We start from the raw sequence: 12,847 nt of genomic DNA on the forward strand, positions 1-12,847 counted from the left end.
CCTGCTGTTAGCTTTATTGCTATTTCATCTTATATATTTTTAACCCCCCGATATATTAGCATGTATCGAATTCTTGGTAGTTAAACAACTCTTTAGATTGTATTCAAACCTAATTGATAGACATCACTATCACTGGAAAAATGTGCTCATGTAAAAGCTGTAAATCTTACTCACAGAAGAGTCAATCTGGTTGTATCTTGCAATGTCTTTATGAAGAGTCCTCAAAATGATCATAGCCACCATGCCAGATAAGAAGAGAACAATTACGAGGGAATTCATTATACTGCAGATAAAGAAAAAGTCAAAAAACTTTCAATCCACGTATTCAGGTTTCCAGACATGCACTCCAATTCATACCACATGTACAGCTCAAGTTTGAAGAACAGCCTTAGATATTCAGACTTTACTTGAGTCATTCAGACCTTTTAGTATTTTGCCACCCAGAGAAGATAAACTGTTTTGTGTGCCTTTATGATTTCTTAAGAGATAGAAGCAAGAAGAATAGCATTTTATGATATACTGCTAATTCTCAAGACAGTTATACATTGCTTTTATTTATTTTCCTTCTCATATAGCTCAGAAGTAATTTCCTAGTGAAACTGCTACAGCTCTTAAAGTAGACTTCGTCAAATCAATTTTATATCTATCAACCAGTGAAATCTACATCGTACTAGTCAATATTTTGTAGGGACATATTTAATCAGATTAGCCTTTTCAAACACTTCATATTGCAAAACATTAACATTTCCACATAAATTATACACTTACTTGACATCATTTGCATCATACACAGGGAAATAAGTAAACGCTTTTCATATACCTTTTACTCACAAAAAAAGCCCTTTTTACTGTAAGCAGCTGCTGAGTACAAAACATGCAGTACACATACACCTCTCGCTTGGCAGTTAGAGAAAGCCAGACAGTAACAATAAGAACACTGCAGAGCAGCAATGTCTCAAAAGTTCTACAGAATGGAGATGATAAAGGAAAATGATGGAAGATGCTTTCCTTTTGGACACTAATGGTGCATTCCTTTGCTGAAATGCAATACTACAGTTGCTCCCAAGAGACGGAAGATTGATAAAAGTTACTTCACACATGAAAACAAGAAAGTTTTCTTGCCTGAAAACTAATAGACCTTGTTCTACCACAGCAGAAGTTACATATCCCTAGAAGCACAAATAAGAAATCTTTGTGCTCCCCTGCAAGGTTATTCACTGAATAAATGCAAATCTTACCTAAACCACTGTATGTTTGTATGTGGCATGGACTCCAAAATGTAGTCCCATCTGGAAGCCCACTTAATATTATTTTTTTCCTATAAAGAAAGTAAATAGCAATTAATAGAAACAAGTACAAGCTTGTTGCAGTCTCTGAGAAGGAATAAGCCCATCAAATCTCTTCCAGAAACCTTCCATTCAGCATTAATATCCAAGCTTGGCATCAACCCTGGACGTTAGACCTCCTTCTTGCATTAATTCATCTCTTGAGCCTCTCAAAGAGTATCTTATTTATTGAAATCTCCTATCTACATCTGCCACCTTCAACTGAGGCTTCATTAAGCCTCATCTTTCCACGATTCAGTATGTAGCAGTCTGCAGATCCCAACATCCCAAGATCCGATTGCTGAAAGGCAATCGTGCCATCACTACAAGGTACTCCCAGCATAGCACACTGATCTTGAAGCTTCAGCTTTAGAAACATATTCATAGAATACGTTCAACAGTTTCCCCTGGAATTTTTCCCTCTTATCATCTTTAATGTATTTAACACAGGCTTCCTCACTCCCTGCCACAGTACCATCTGATACAGACTATTTTCCACTCTGATTCCTAGCAGACAACTTTCATTTCCAGATATCCCCATGAAGGATTTAAGAAGAAATCATTCAGCAACTTTCACCTTCAAAAGACACTTCCATTCTCTTTTATCTCCTCCTCTAAATGCATCATGTAAGAGCTGTACAAGTGATGATTCTTTCTGATCCCCAAGCCTTGTCCTCTACAGCTTGTCTCATGGGATGTACACCTGCTGTCCTGCTACCAAATTCTATCTCCTGACTGGCATGAAGTTCTACTGAACTTCATTTATTCACCAGGTGGTTTGTACAGTTAGTTCTCAAAATTCAGACTATGTCTCCAGCCTAGAATTTTTAAGTTCCAATTCATGTTCTGGATGAAGAACACGTAACAACAAAGAACTGCACGACACAACAAGGTGGTTGAAATTGCCGTAAGTTGCTCTTTATCAGCCCCATCAGTACACGATCAATAGTTCACAGCTAGTTGGGACAGAGTTTCAGAAGCATGGTTCTAAAGTTTGTTACTTGAGTACCAAACTGCTCACATGCTTACATTTTTGTAGACTTGCGTACTAAACATTCGAGGCATGATGATGTGTACTTTTCACATACACAGAGCTAACTACCTTGCCCACTTCAATGAATTAAAACAGACACCATAGCATTCTCATCAGAAGTCAGTTGCCATATTAGAAAGGAACATAAAACAGTTACACGTTTTACTGGTTTATGTATTCAGGCTTACTGAAACTAATGTTCTCCCATTTAAAAATACTTTTCACTGATAAATACTCCCCTTTTAAGTTATTTTGAAACTACTAATAAAAAGTAAAACATACTAGGTATTATTTCAAATCAAGGCTAATGGATAACAGAGAAAATAAGCAGTTTTGAGGTGCCTGGCGATTGAGACATGCCGAGTGCCATCTGCTGGAAGCGCCTGAGCCCATGGCAGCTAAGCCTTACCTGCTCTACGCCCGAGAAGAAGGGAGTAGGTAGCCCAAATGCATAACACATTGCGTGAATAACCGGACAAAGTTCACATTGCAATTCTAAATTGCAGTTTATCATCAAGATTTAAACACAAATGTTAATAGACAGAAGGCTCATTCATGTAGTAAAATTAGAGAGCCTAAGGAGGATTGCGTGTCTCAAGGGAAAAGTAACAGGATATAGAGACTTGTACATCAAGGTCATTGGTTCAAATCAAATTCAATTTGGTAGAATGAAAGCTGTTACCATGTGATGGCTACTTCACTGCCTACAGAAAATAAGCTGGTGGTCTCAAGCCAAATCCTGTAAGATCGGTGTCTTACATTAGAAAAACAACCATACTTTCAGGACAGACTGGAACCAAGGTACCAAGGTTCAAAGCAGCTTGAATCAAATTACTCTCACACCCACAGAAGGCTCATTTTCCAAGCTGGGGTAAAGACCCAGTTGCAAGAAACCATAATTTCTTCCTAAGCCGTAACAGGCTGAATAAAGCATTAGAGCATTAACTCTAAAAGTTAAATGGCTACCTACTCAAAAAAACCCAAGTGAATAAGAGCAATACAAAATGAGACAAAACCTGCAACTTCACTAGAAAAAACACAGATTTACAATATGCTAAAAATCAACATTTAACACAAAAGTGTCTCCAAATATAATATAAACATTTCTTCAATATGAGATTCTCAGTACCTTGACTGAACTCTGAAAACAGAGCACACCTCAAGGAAGACAACTCCTGCAGTTACTCAATGCACTACCCTTCTACTAGCAATAAAACAGGGCAAAAAAAAGTCTTTATTTATACATTCGAAGTGTCACTTAAAACTACAGTAATGGAAAAGTAACAAGTTTTGGGAAAACTGCTTCACAAGACTATCCTTATGGAATTTATGCTTTAATCCAGTTATGGCTATTAGGAAATTATCCAGTTGTTTTGATTTCATTCTTTGGGGAAAGCATATTCATGTAACAGATTCAATACTCACTTCAAATGTCACAGAGTAAGTGTAAATCAAATTCAGTTTATTGGTGAATTCTCCAGGAATCTCCATAGGTGGACCTTCACAACTTAAGTTATTCTCATCCGTATGTTTGTAGCTAAGGGGGAAAAAAAAAGTTACATAAACTTGCATATGCTCTACAGAATGAATTTTCACAAATTCTTTTCTAAGGTAATTAAAACAAGTTTTTATTAAAAAAAAAAAGCCAGAACAACAAAACACAAGGAGAGCTGTGTATGTTATTTTGTACCAGCTATTCAACTTCTCTGAGAACCTGCTTTTCTGTTCTTCTACCAAAGGTCAAAGATCTTAAAATATAATTTTATTAATACTTATGTTTGTAGCTAGAGATAATATGAGAAAAATAAAATCATTTACATAATTAGGTATCATTGTTCAGCATGTCTGTAACAGCTTTAAAGCCACACTAGAACTGAACTCTAGTTCTTACAAGCACTTGTGGCAAGAGTTAAAAACTCCACAGAAAGCATCCTAGGGATTGGGATCTTGGATCACTACCCTACCTTCAGTTAATATCTGTTCACATTTCTAGGCATTTGAGAACATTATAGGTAAAGTTTGCTAAGCGTGTGGGAGACAAGAACCACAGACCTCTAAAGGTCACAAGATGTGGTTTCACCCTACCCACTTTTCTGCCATGATCAGAATGAAGTCCTAGTTCTAAGCTAAAAAGCTGCTTGGTTAACTGGGCTGCAAAGTCTTGAGATCTTTACCTGGTAAGATGGTAAGTTTTAACACAAAAATACTCCTTCTCTGCTACCACACCTCCTTTCCAGATTTTAACAAGACTGCACTATTGGTGAGGGACTTAACCTCAGTGTGTGCTCATCAGTAAGGAAGACACAATTTCTTATCAATCTCCCACAAGTTCTCACCTTCCCTCGAGTTTCATAGGGAGAAGGGTGTTTATTTTATTTTGGTGGATTTGGGAGTATTTTTTTTTTTCTTCTATTTTTTTTTTTTTTTTACACTGGGGCAACAGAAATTCCTGTGGGAACCTTTCCATTTTCCATTCCTATACAAGTAGTTTAATTTCACCTCTCGTCAGTCTTGTGTACTCTGAAAAACACAGAACTCAGAACAACATTGTACATTCTAAAGTTCAAATATCCAAACCCTTCTCTGCAGTACCTTAGAAATCTTGCAACCATAGAAGCACAAAGTCAAAGAAACCTTAAGATTTGCTTGAACTGACTCCTGTGAACCTCCTCTAACACCAGAAAATAGCTTCCCTCTCACAGCCTCTTGGGCAAGTTGTATTTACCCAATTTAGATAAACAATTCTACCTTATATGCATTATTATATGTCAACAACTAAGTAAAGCCACAAGATAATAAAAATCCTAATGAAAGGCCTAGGGTGTTCCAACTACAAATACTGCCCATAAGGAGAGCTTCAAGATCGAAGCAAAGTACCAAGCAAAATACCAAGTCAGAGAATGACAAAATTAAGGTTATGTGCAACCTAACTATGCCCCCTTGTGGCCTGCATTACCAGGGAAAAGACAAATTCTCATTTCTCAACCATTCAGGATGTAACTGATAAAGCATTAATCAACAATGGAGAAGGTTGGTAGAATCATCTTGCCACCATCTCAGAGCAGATGTAAATGGAAGGAATAAACTTGCAAAGCAAGTATAATTCACTAAAAACACACTATACCATCACAACAAAAAACCCAAGTATACCCGAGTCATGTTGTACCATGCATGTCTGTGACTTGAGAAACTGTGGTAGAGTAATTTAACAATGTACTTAATCTCTAGAAAAGAGGGAAAAGTTTAGTGAAAAAAGCAACCTACTTTGAAATTTAATAAACAGACTGCAGTTTTCAAATATAGGTAAGTATAAACTGTGCATAAACAGACTGACAAGAAGCCAAAGTAATCGCTTCAGTCTATTTTCAATATCTGAATTGTTGCATCTCCTCTCTGGTCAACACAGACACTAAGAAGCTACTGTTTAAGAAAGTGTTGTCTTCTTAGGAAATCAGTCGTCGTCTTCTGCTGTTCTGAATACCAGTATTAACTTGATATTTCACCTATATCTCAGTATTTAAACTAACACAGGGAAAAGTACACCTGTTACAAATACTGTACGTTCATACAAAGAACATGTGGGAGGCAATGCAGCAACAATAAGAGAGATGACATAGGAAACTGTTACTCAGGTAAAGGATGCTTCTCAGTGTAACTGAAAACACATCTCTTAAAAGTAATGCACACTCAGAAGCAAGTCACTAAAAACATGAGAAAGCTTCTATTGTTTGTGTCAGGTTCTAAGAGTCTGCATAAGCAGTTTTTCCAATCAGGAGGGACTTTGAGGAACATTTTAAAAGCAAAGTCGAATGACATTTACAGTCATGGAACTGTTCTTTGTAAATACAGTTCCAGTCTTGAACCACTATACTGAAAGCTTTATCAGAAGTCAGAATAACCAGTTCCTCAGAACTTAATGGCACCAAGTACCATTTTTAAGTTTGCAACTACTGCTAGGACTCCCTAGTACTAAAACTTGCTTAACACACAGTTACCTTTGCGGTCTCAGTCTTGCCATCACCAGTCTTGCACCAGGCCAGTTTTCATCCTTCCCACTATGGTACATGATTGTTATGTCAACATGGTTGAAGAGGTAGAAAGTGTTCTTCTTGTTAAACTCTGACTACAAAATATCATGAAGAAATTGAGAAACTTCTCCAACAGGAGAGGGCGCAAGCAGTCAAGAACTTTAAAATGAGACTACAGTTCAATGAAAGAGCAAGGGGAAATACTTCAACGTTCACTTCTTTTTTTCAATATACCCGTATAAAATATTTACGTATTTTTCTGTATATTATATTGTATTATATAAACACAAACCCACATAATAACGTATCATATTTGTGTTACTAGTAAAATTTAAATGTATTTGACACTATTTTTGTCTTTACCACAAAAAGCTGCCAAAACAAGTTCAAAGATGTATTTATTCAAGGTACAAGTAATTCAGATTCACCATTTCTCCCCCATCACAGTCTTCCTGGTAGACATCCCAGCTACCAAAGCTTACAAACCAGGTTCTGCTTCAAAAAACTACGTTTCACTTTCAGCAGCTATTCTGCTTTGTCATGTCCATCCTTTCAGAATTTGGAATTATGAAGCATTGTATAAAGCTCAGATAATACCAGAGTCAATTAAGTTGACTTGGATTTTCTTTTCTCAACACCATCATTGTTTAAAAAAAAATTAATTTGAATTAGGGGACCAGGATGACAGACTGCTAGTTGAGTTTCCAATTAAAAAGTTCCTTTATTTATTGTGTATATTAGCCATTTTCCAGTTGCCATACAACTTCCATCCTTTGCTCCCTCCCAGAAAAATATGAAAGTGTCTTGCATTAAATTTATCTGGATTCCTCTTCTTTCACTATGATCAGGATTCCCATCAGGAGAAGACTAGAATCATACTTGTGTCATACTATTACCCCATCTTTAGGTACCTGTTCCCTCCATTTCCAAAGTAGCACTTGAGGTGATAATACAGCTCATCAGCTCTATAAATGCAAGGATGAACTGTAGCTGTGCCATTGCATGATAACAATCCCTTCCCAGCCCCATTTTTAGAGAGATAATTATGTCTGCTGGAATAGGTATTTGGGTATACTTCTAAAAGAGGATGACATTCCCCAACTCAGCTCAGAGATTACACTCATATCCCTGGTGCTACATTCTTATTTGCCCATGTAACAATCATCCCTCTAGCGCTACGCCACGCAACAGTCTCATCGTAGTTAGAATTCACAGACTAAAATTGACACTGGGTATGACAGCTACACTGGCAGAGCATCCACACCACAGCTAGCACACGTGATTTGCACAGCACTTCATGGATACACAGTATAAGCTCCCTAAGCACTCACTAGGCAATTCAACCATTGATGCCTACGTATGAAGGCCTCCCGATAAAGAAAAAAACAACTTTGCATTCAAGTTGCTGACTTCGCTACAACCATTTTCTGTGTACCAACACAACATACACCGGTATCAACTTCACATGAAAACAACCTCACATACAAAGTAATAAAGTTGAACACCTAACTGGAACAAGTTATTCAAGTCACAGACCATTTTGAATAGTCTAGGGAACCTGAGGAATAACCGAGTTGGAAGGTGACTGTAGACAGAATAAACTGAACATGCATGATAACTGCATCACTTCCGAGAAGGATCAGACCTGCTGAATACAAATAAATTGACTGCGCTGCATACGAGGAGCAGGTTATGTGATAGAGCAGAGTCATAGCAGAGAGCGCTCTCCTCGCTGAGAGGAGTGTGGTCCTTCACCCCAGGGGAGATAAAACTGTATCACTACTATCTGTAACTGTACTAGTTCATCATGGAACTCCCAGGATGACTGACACATTTCAAATTGTTGTCAATATAAATTCTTTCCCTGTCACAGCGGTGTTTGTTATCTTCCAGCCATCTGGGAAAACCCTGACACATTTAACTTGTAAACTGTGCTAGATGTCACTTTTGCAACTAGAACGCTGTGGTCATTTATAGGTCTTCACTAGAAAGCTTCTACCTGAAATCGATAAAAGAAGGTCTTGCACACAAATATGACATGGACAAAGAACGAATAGGTACAAGGATGGATAGACATGACATTTCAGAACAAAACCTCAATTTTCTAAGGCTTTCAGCCACCAATAGAGTAGTGTTACAGCTTTATCTGTATTGGTCAAAAGATCTATATCAACATTTTTTGGGACAATTGTATCAGTGAGACACTGCATACAAAAGCAGCATTCAGCTTTGTCAATGCCCATGTTCTGAACATTAACCATGTTTACAAGGGTATCTGTTCTTTCTCAGGAAAAGAAAGCTTAAAAATAAAACTGTAAATGAAATTACATCTGCTATACTAATGAAAAAAGTTCCACCACTTACATTTATAACACAAGCATCTTTAACTCTACCATCTGGAGTAACAAAACATCCTATTGGAAATCCTGGATTACAGTATTTTTGTCCATCTTCCACATCATAGCACCACGTTACAGGCATGTTATCGATAATCCTAGACAGAAATCACCAAAGAACACATCCTCAGAAAGGGATGCACCTTTTCTCACATTCACATTTAACATTCATGTAATGCATATAGTTTTCAGTTATGCCCACAAGATGCACGGTAGAGGACAACTATCACATAGAAGGAAGAAAGCAACCACCAACAGAGATAACAATGTTAAAAAGCAGCAAGACAACCCCAACCTCAAGCACACATCTCAGCCTACCAGTGATGCTGGTAATTCAACTGCATTCCTTTCTTCAGAAAAGCCAGTTTGCTTTTATCAGCACTGTTTCCTGGGTCATATGATCTTGTACAAACCTTCTTGCATGTTTCTTGCTTTTTAAAAGTGAACTGTTGAAAAGGCACACAAAAAGAGTCATTTCAGTTTTGCTTCAAAAATCTTTCTTTTAGTCTTTTTTTCAGGTAAAGCTGACTTTTTTGAGGTACCTCACTTCCTTGCAATAGAAGTTGCTAAAGCCAGAATTTCCCATACAACAGCTGTAACTTAAATGTCAAGATTTATTTATATCCAGCACCAGCAATCCCCTTTCACATTGCTAAAAATCTGTTCAATAGCCCAGATAAACTACCTCCAGATAAACCTCAAGGACTGAAATTTGAGAATTAGTGGAAAAGATATTGCTCTTCTTTTACTAGTTTGTTTTATTTTGATTTTTTTGAGATACCTCACTTCCTTGCAATAGAAGTTTCTAAAGCCAGAATTTCCCATACAACTGTAACTTAAGCTGTAACTTAAATGTCAAGATTTATGTATATCCAGCACCAGCAATCCCCTTTCACATTGCTAAAAATCTGTTCAATAGCCCAGATAAACTACCTCCAGATAAACCTCAAGGACTGAAATTTGAGAATTAGTGGAAAAGATATTGCTCTTCTTTTACTAGTTTGTTTTATTTTGATAATTTCATCATCTGCTGAAACAGGCTTTTAACCACACACTTTTTGAATGTTTCATGTTAATTTTAGCTGTGTTTCTCCATGATGACTAAGTTATTAGACAAGGTTGCTAAAAATGCAACAAGTTGCACAGCATCTAAGCTTAAAGTGCAGATACCACCTAATACAAACATGCTCACATTTGTATATCAAACTTCTATTCTAACCCAGTTAGGATTTACCTGTTAGTGAGCTACAATACTTAAAACATGACCAAAAATTCTAACATTATCAAGGCCTAAGTGCTAACCAATAACAGCATTTTCTAATTACTGTAGTGTGCAGCCATTTCAAACAAGTAATTGTTATAATACATCATTTATCGAATGGGTATCCAGCCTAAATGACCCATCATGGTACATATTGAAAAGCTTCTTCTGGCCAACAGTCATAAGACTTAAAATTACATTAGCTTAGAGAGTAAAAGAAGAAGAGACTTCTTGGAGCAGTTTACACAAGGAACAAGGCATCATCTCCTTAACAGTTCTATGAAAAGATGTGACTGGGTCCCTAATGACCGAGCAGTAGACTCAGAAACTCTGCTGCCTCTTTTTCTCACAGGGATTTGTATTATCCAGCAACCCTCACACACAAACAAATCCCAGTTTTCAGTTTCACCAGCAAATCCCAGTCTGGAAACTGCACTTGAACAGTACACAGCTTTCAAGCATTAAAAGCCAGTGTTTGACCATATCTCCTTTACTGCTAATAATTTTCCCAAGTTGATCGTACAGCTTTTTAGAGACGCTACATTTGGTCATCGCTAATGCAGGTCATGAGACAAGAATATTACATACCTAATCTACAAAATACTTCCATACACCTATTTTATAGAAGATTTCAAGTGATACGCATCAACAATGAAAAATTTGGTTTTGGACAACAGATGTTAAGTGTGTACAAGCAAGGAAAAGCCGGAAGTGAGCCCCAACTTCCCATTCTGGAACTTGCCCAATAGTACAACCAAGCATATGAAACAGTTGCTGAACCACCAGTTTACAGTCTCCAATATTGTATTTAAAACACTAATGATTTCAGATCACCTAACACAATACATCCAGCTGTTAAAGAACTGGTTAAGATACAGGTTCTGGACTTCTCTACCACAGAGGAACAGGAAAGAAGAGTGATTACTGGCTCAGCTTCCTAACTTTAATTAGCCACCCTAAGATACCTCTGGGGTGGGGAGGGGGGGTGGGAAGCATCTTGGTTTTATTACATTAACACTATAAAGCTTATATTAAAAAAATAAATAAAAATAATCACACAATCATCAATCTTCAGCTATGTCTATGGATTACAGCCATTAGAATGACAGCTATCAAATTTAAACAGGATCAACTTCAAGGCATAAAATAACCTTATATGGAGATGATGCTATTCTTTCCCCAAACAGCACTTGCCCAAGATTTTCTGATGGTCTTTTCTCTTCTGTATCTTGACAGAAGTCAAAACTGCAAAAAAGTCGAAAAGATTACCTTTAATTTTTAATTGACATATAATTGCAAATATCAGCCTAAAACAGTTTCTTAAGTTATGTCCTTAACATGGAAGTTTTCATGCTTCTTTTGGTGGGCCACTCACTGTTAATAAAAATTTGAGTGCCTCTGCAAAGAAATTGGGCACATATTACATAGAAATATCTCTATATCAATTTCAACCAAGATATATCACAGCTTAAGTATCTTTAAGAAAATGCATGATGCTTAGTCCAAGCACCCTTTTCAAATGGCAATTTAAACAAACAATAGAATGTTTCATATTAAGAGACTATGTTACAGACTGTTCACTTCTCTTGCAAAAATGTTTCAGAAAAACAGCTACACCCCTCTCTCAAAGAAGTCTTTACAAATAGTATTCAACATGAAACATGTTCTGAAGAAGGGAAGTATTTTTAGTATTAATGTGTCACACTGTCAAACGCCATTCACCAGTTCTTTTCAACTACTTAGTCTGAAACAGAAGAATATGGGAGAATGTAACCTTTGTTATTTAAACACTGGTAGCAGTAGGTTATGAAAAAAAAAAATTCACAACCATCCACTTATCTTCGGTAAGTACTTTTCCTCAATAAGTGGTCCTAAATTCATTGGCTTCCATAAAGTTTAACACAAATAGAGATATTGTGGGCTTTTTGAGCTAGTCTCTGGTCTTGCTGCTACTGTTGCATTGCACAAGATAAGACTTATTACACCAGCAAGCTTCTCTTTTCTGTATGCCCAACAGCAAGACTGCAAATCATATTGTCTGTTATTGCTTTGGATGCCTATAAATGCCTGTAAGTATCTGCAAAAGCAGGTGATAGTTTTCACAGACAAGAATCAAAATTTAAAAACAACCAAGAATTAGATACAGAGTTTTGGTGGAGAAAGAACAGTGATTCTTCTTCCAATTCGTTTTAGTTGCCAGAAACAAGGAACACAAAGCTTCCTAGATTTGACTCACAGGAAGCACTTTCAAACATATCAAACTGTCAGCACTAAATCTAGTACTTGGCTCAAAAAAATTCACTGATTAGAAACCCAGCAGCCTTGTCTTTAATAACAGAGGATGGTCACGAGGCACAGGTGTGGCCTCCATCCTTTCCACCCTCTTGTATAAAAAAAAGCACTGGATTTACTCTTCCATCCCTACATCCAAAATATTGCTTACAAGAAACATGCATACTGTGTCAGGAGTTGCATCACTGCACTGAGAACAGAAAACAGGTTTTCCAAATGCTTCTGGAAGCCTGTTGTGATGTACTTACGCATCATACTCATATGGCAGAACAGATTCAACTGAGTCCAGCCTGTTCACGAAGAGCTCGATCAGTGACTGAAACAGGGAAGGGCAGGAAAAGTATGAAAATACAGATTTGCGAAAACAAATGTGCGGCCGACACGAAAAGCATCACTAGCTGGCATGAGCTGTTACAAGTTCCAGAGCTCCCTATCCCGCGGCAGAGTTACCACAGACTTCTGACAGGCCCCGACCGCCGCCGCGGCGCTGGGCCGGGCCACAGCCGCCTTCC

At 37.4% G+C, this 12,847-nt stretch overlaps 1 protein-coding gene across 1 annotated transcript in view; it reads right to left on the minus strand.

Moving 5' to 3' along the window:
- The window catches only part of LOC104161325 (transmembrane 9 superfamily member 2-like), a gene marked incomplete at both ends in the record, with an annotated part of 24,738 nt that extends 12,087 nt beyond the window's left edge, over positions 1-12,651 (minus strand). The window contains 8 exons of the mRNA XM_009699710.1: positions 175-283; positions 1,239-1,318; positions 3,784-3,895; positions 6,354-6,481; positions 8,751-8,880; positions 9,101-9,228; positions 11,195-11,288; positions 12,584-12,651. Coding sequence (XP_009698012.1) covers positions 175-283; positions 1,239-1,318; positions 3,784-3,895; positions 6,354-6,481; positions 8,751-8,880; positions 9,101-9,228; positions 11,195-11,288; positions 12,584-12,651 — 849 coding nt within the window. The remainder of the gene's footprint in view (positions 1-174; positions 284-1,238; positions 1,319-3,783; positions 3,896-6,353; positions 6,482-8,750; positions 8,881-9,100; positions 9,229-11,194; positions 11,289-12,583) is intronic.
- Between the last annotated feature and the right edge of the window lie 196 nt (positions 12,652-12,847).

Source organism: Cariama cristata, unplaced genomic scaffold (genome assembly GCF_000690535.1).
Source record: "Cariama cristata isolate BGI_N322 unplaced genomic scaffold, ASM69053v1 scaffold27974, whole genome shotgun sequence".
Taxonomy (NCBI): domain Eukaryota; kingdom Metazoa; phylum Chordata; class Aves; order Cariamiformes; family Cariamidae; genus Cariama; species Cariama cristata.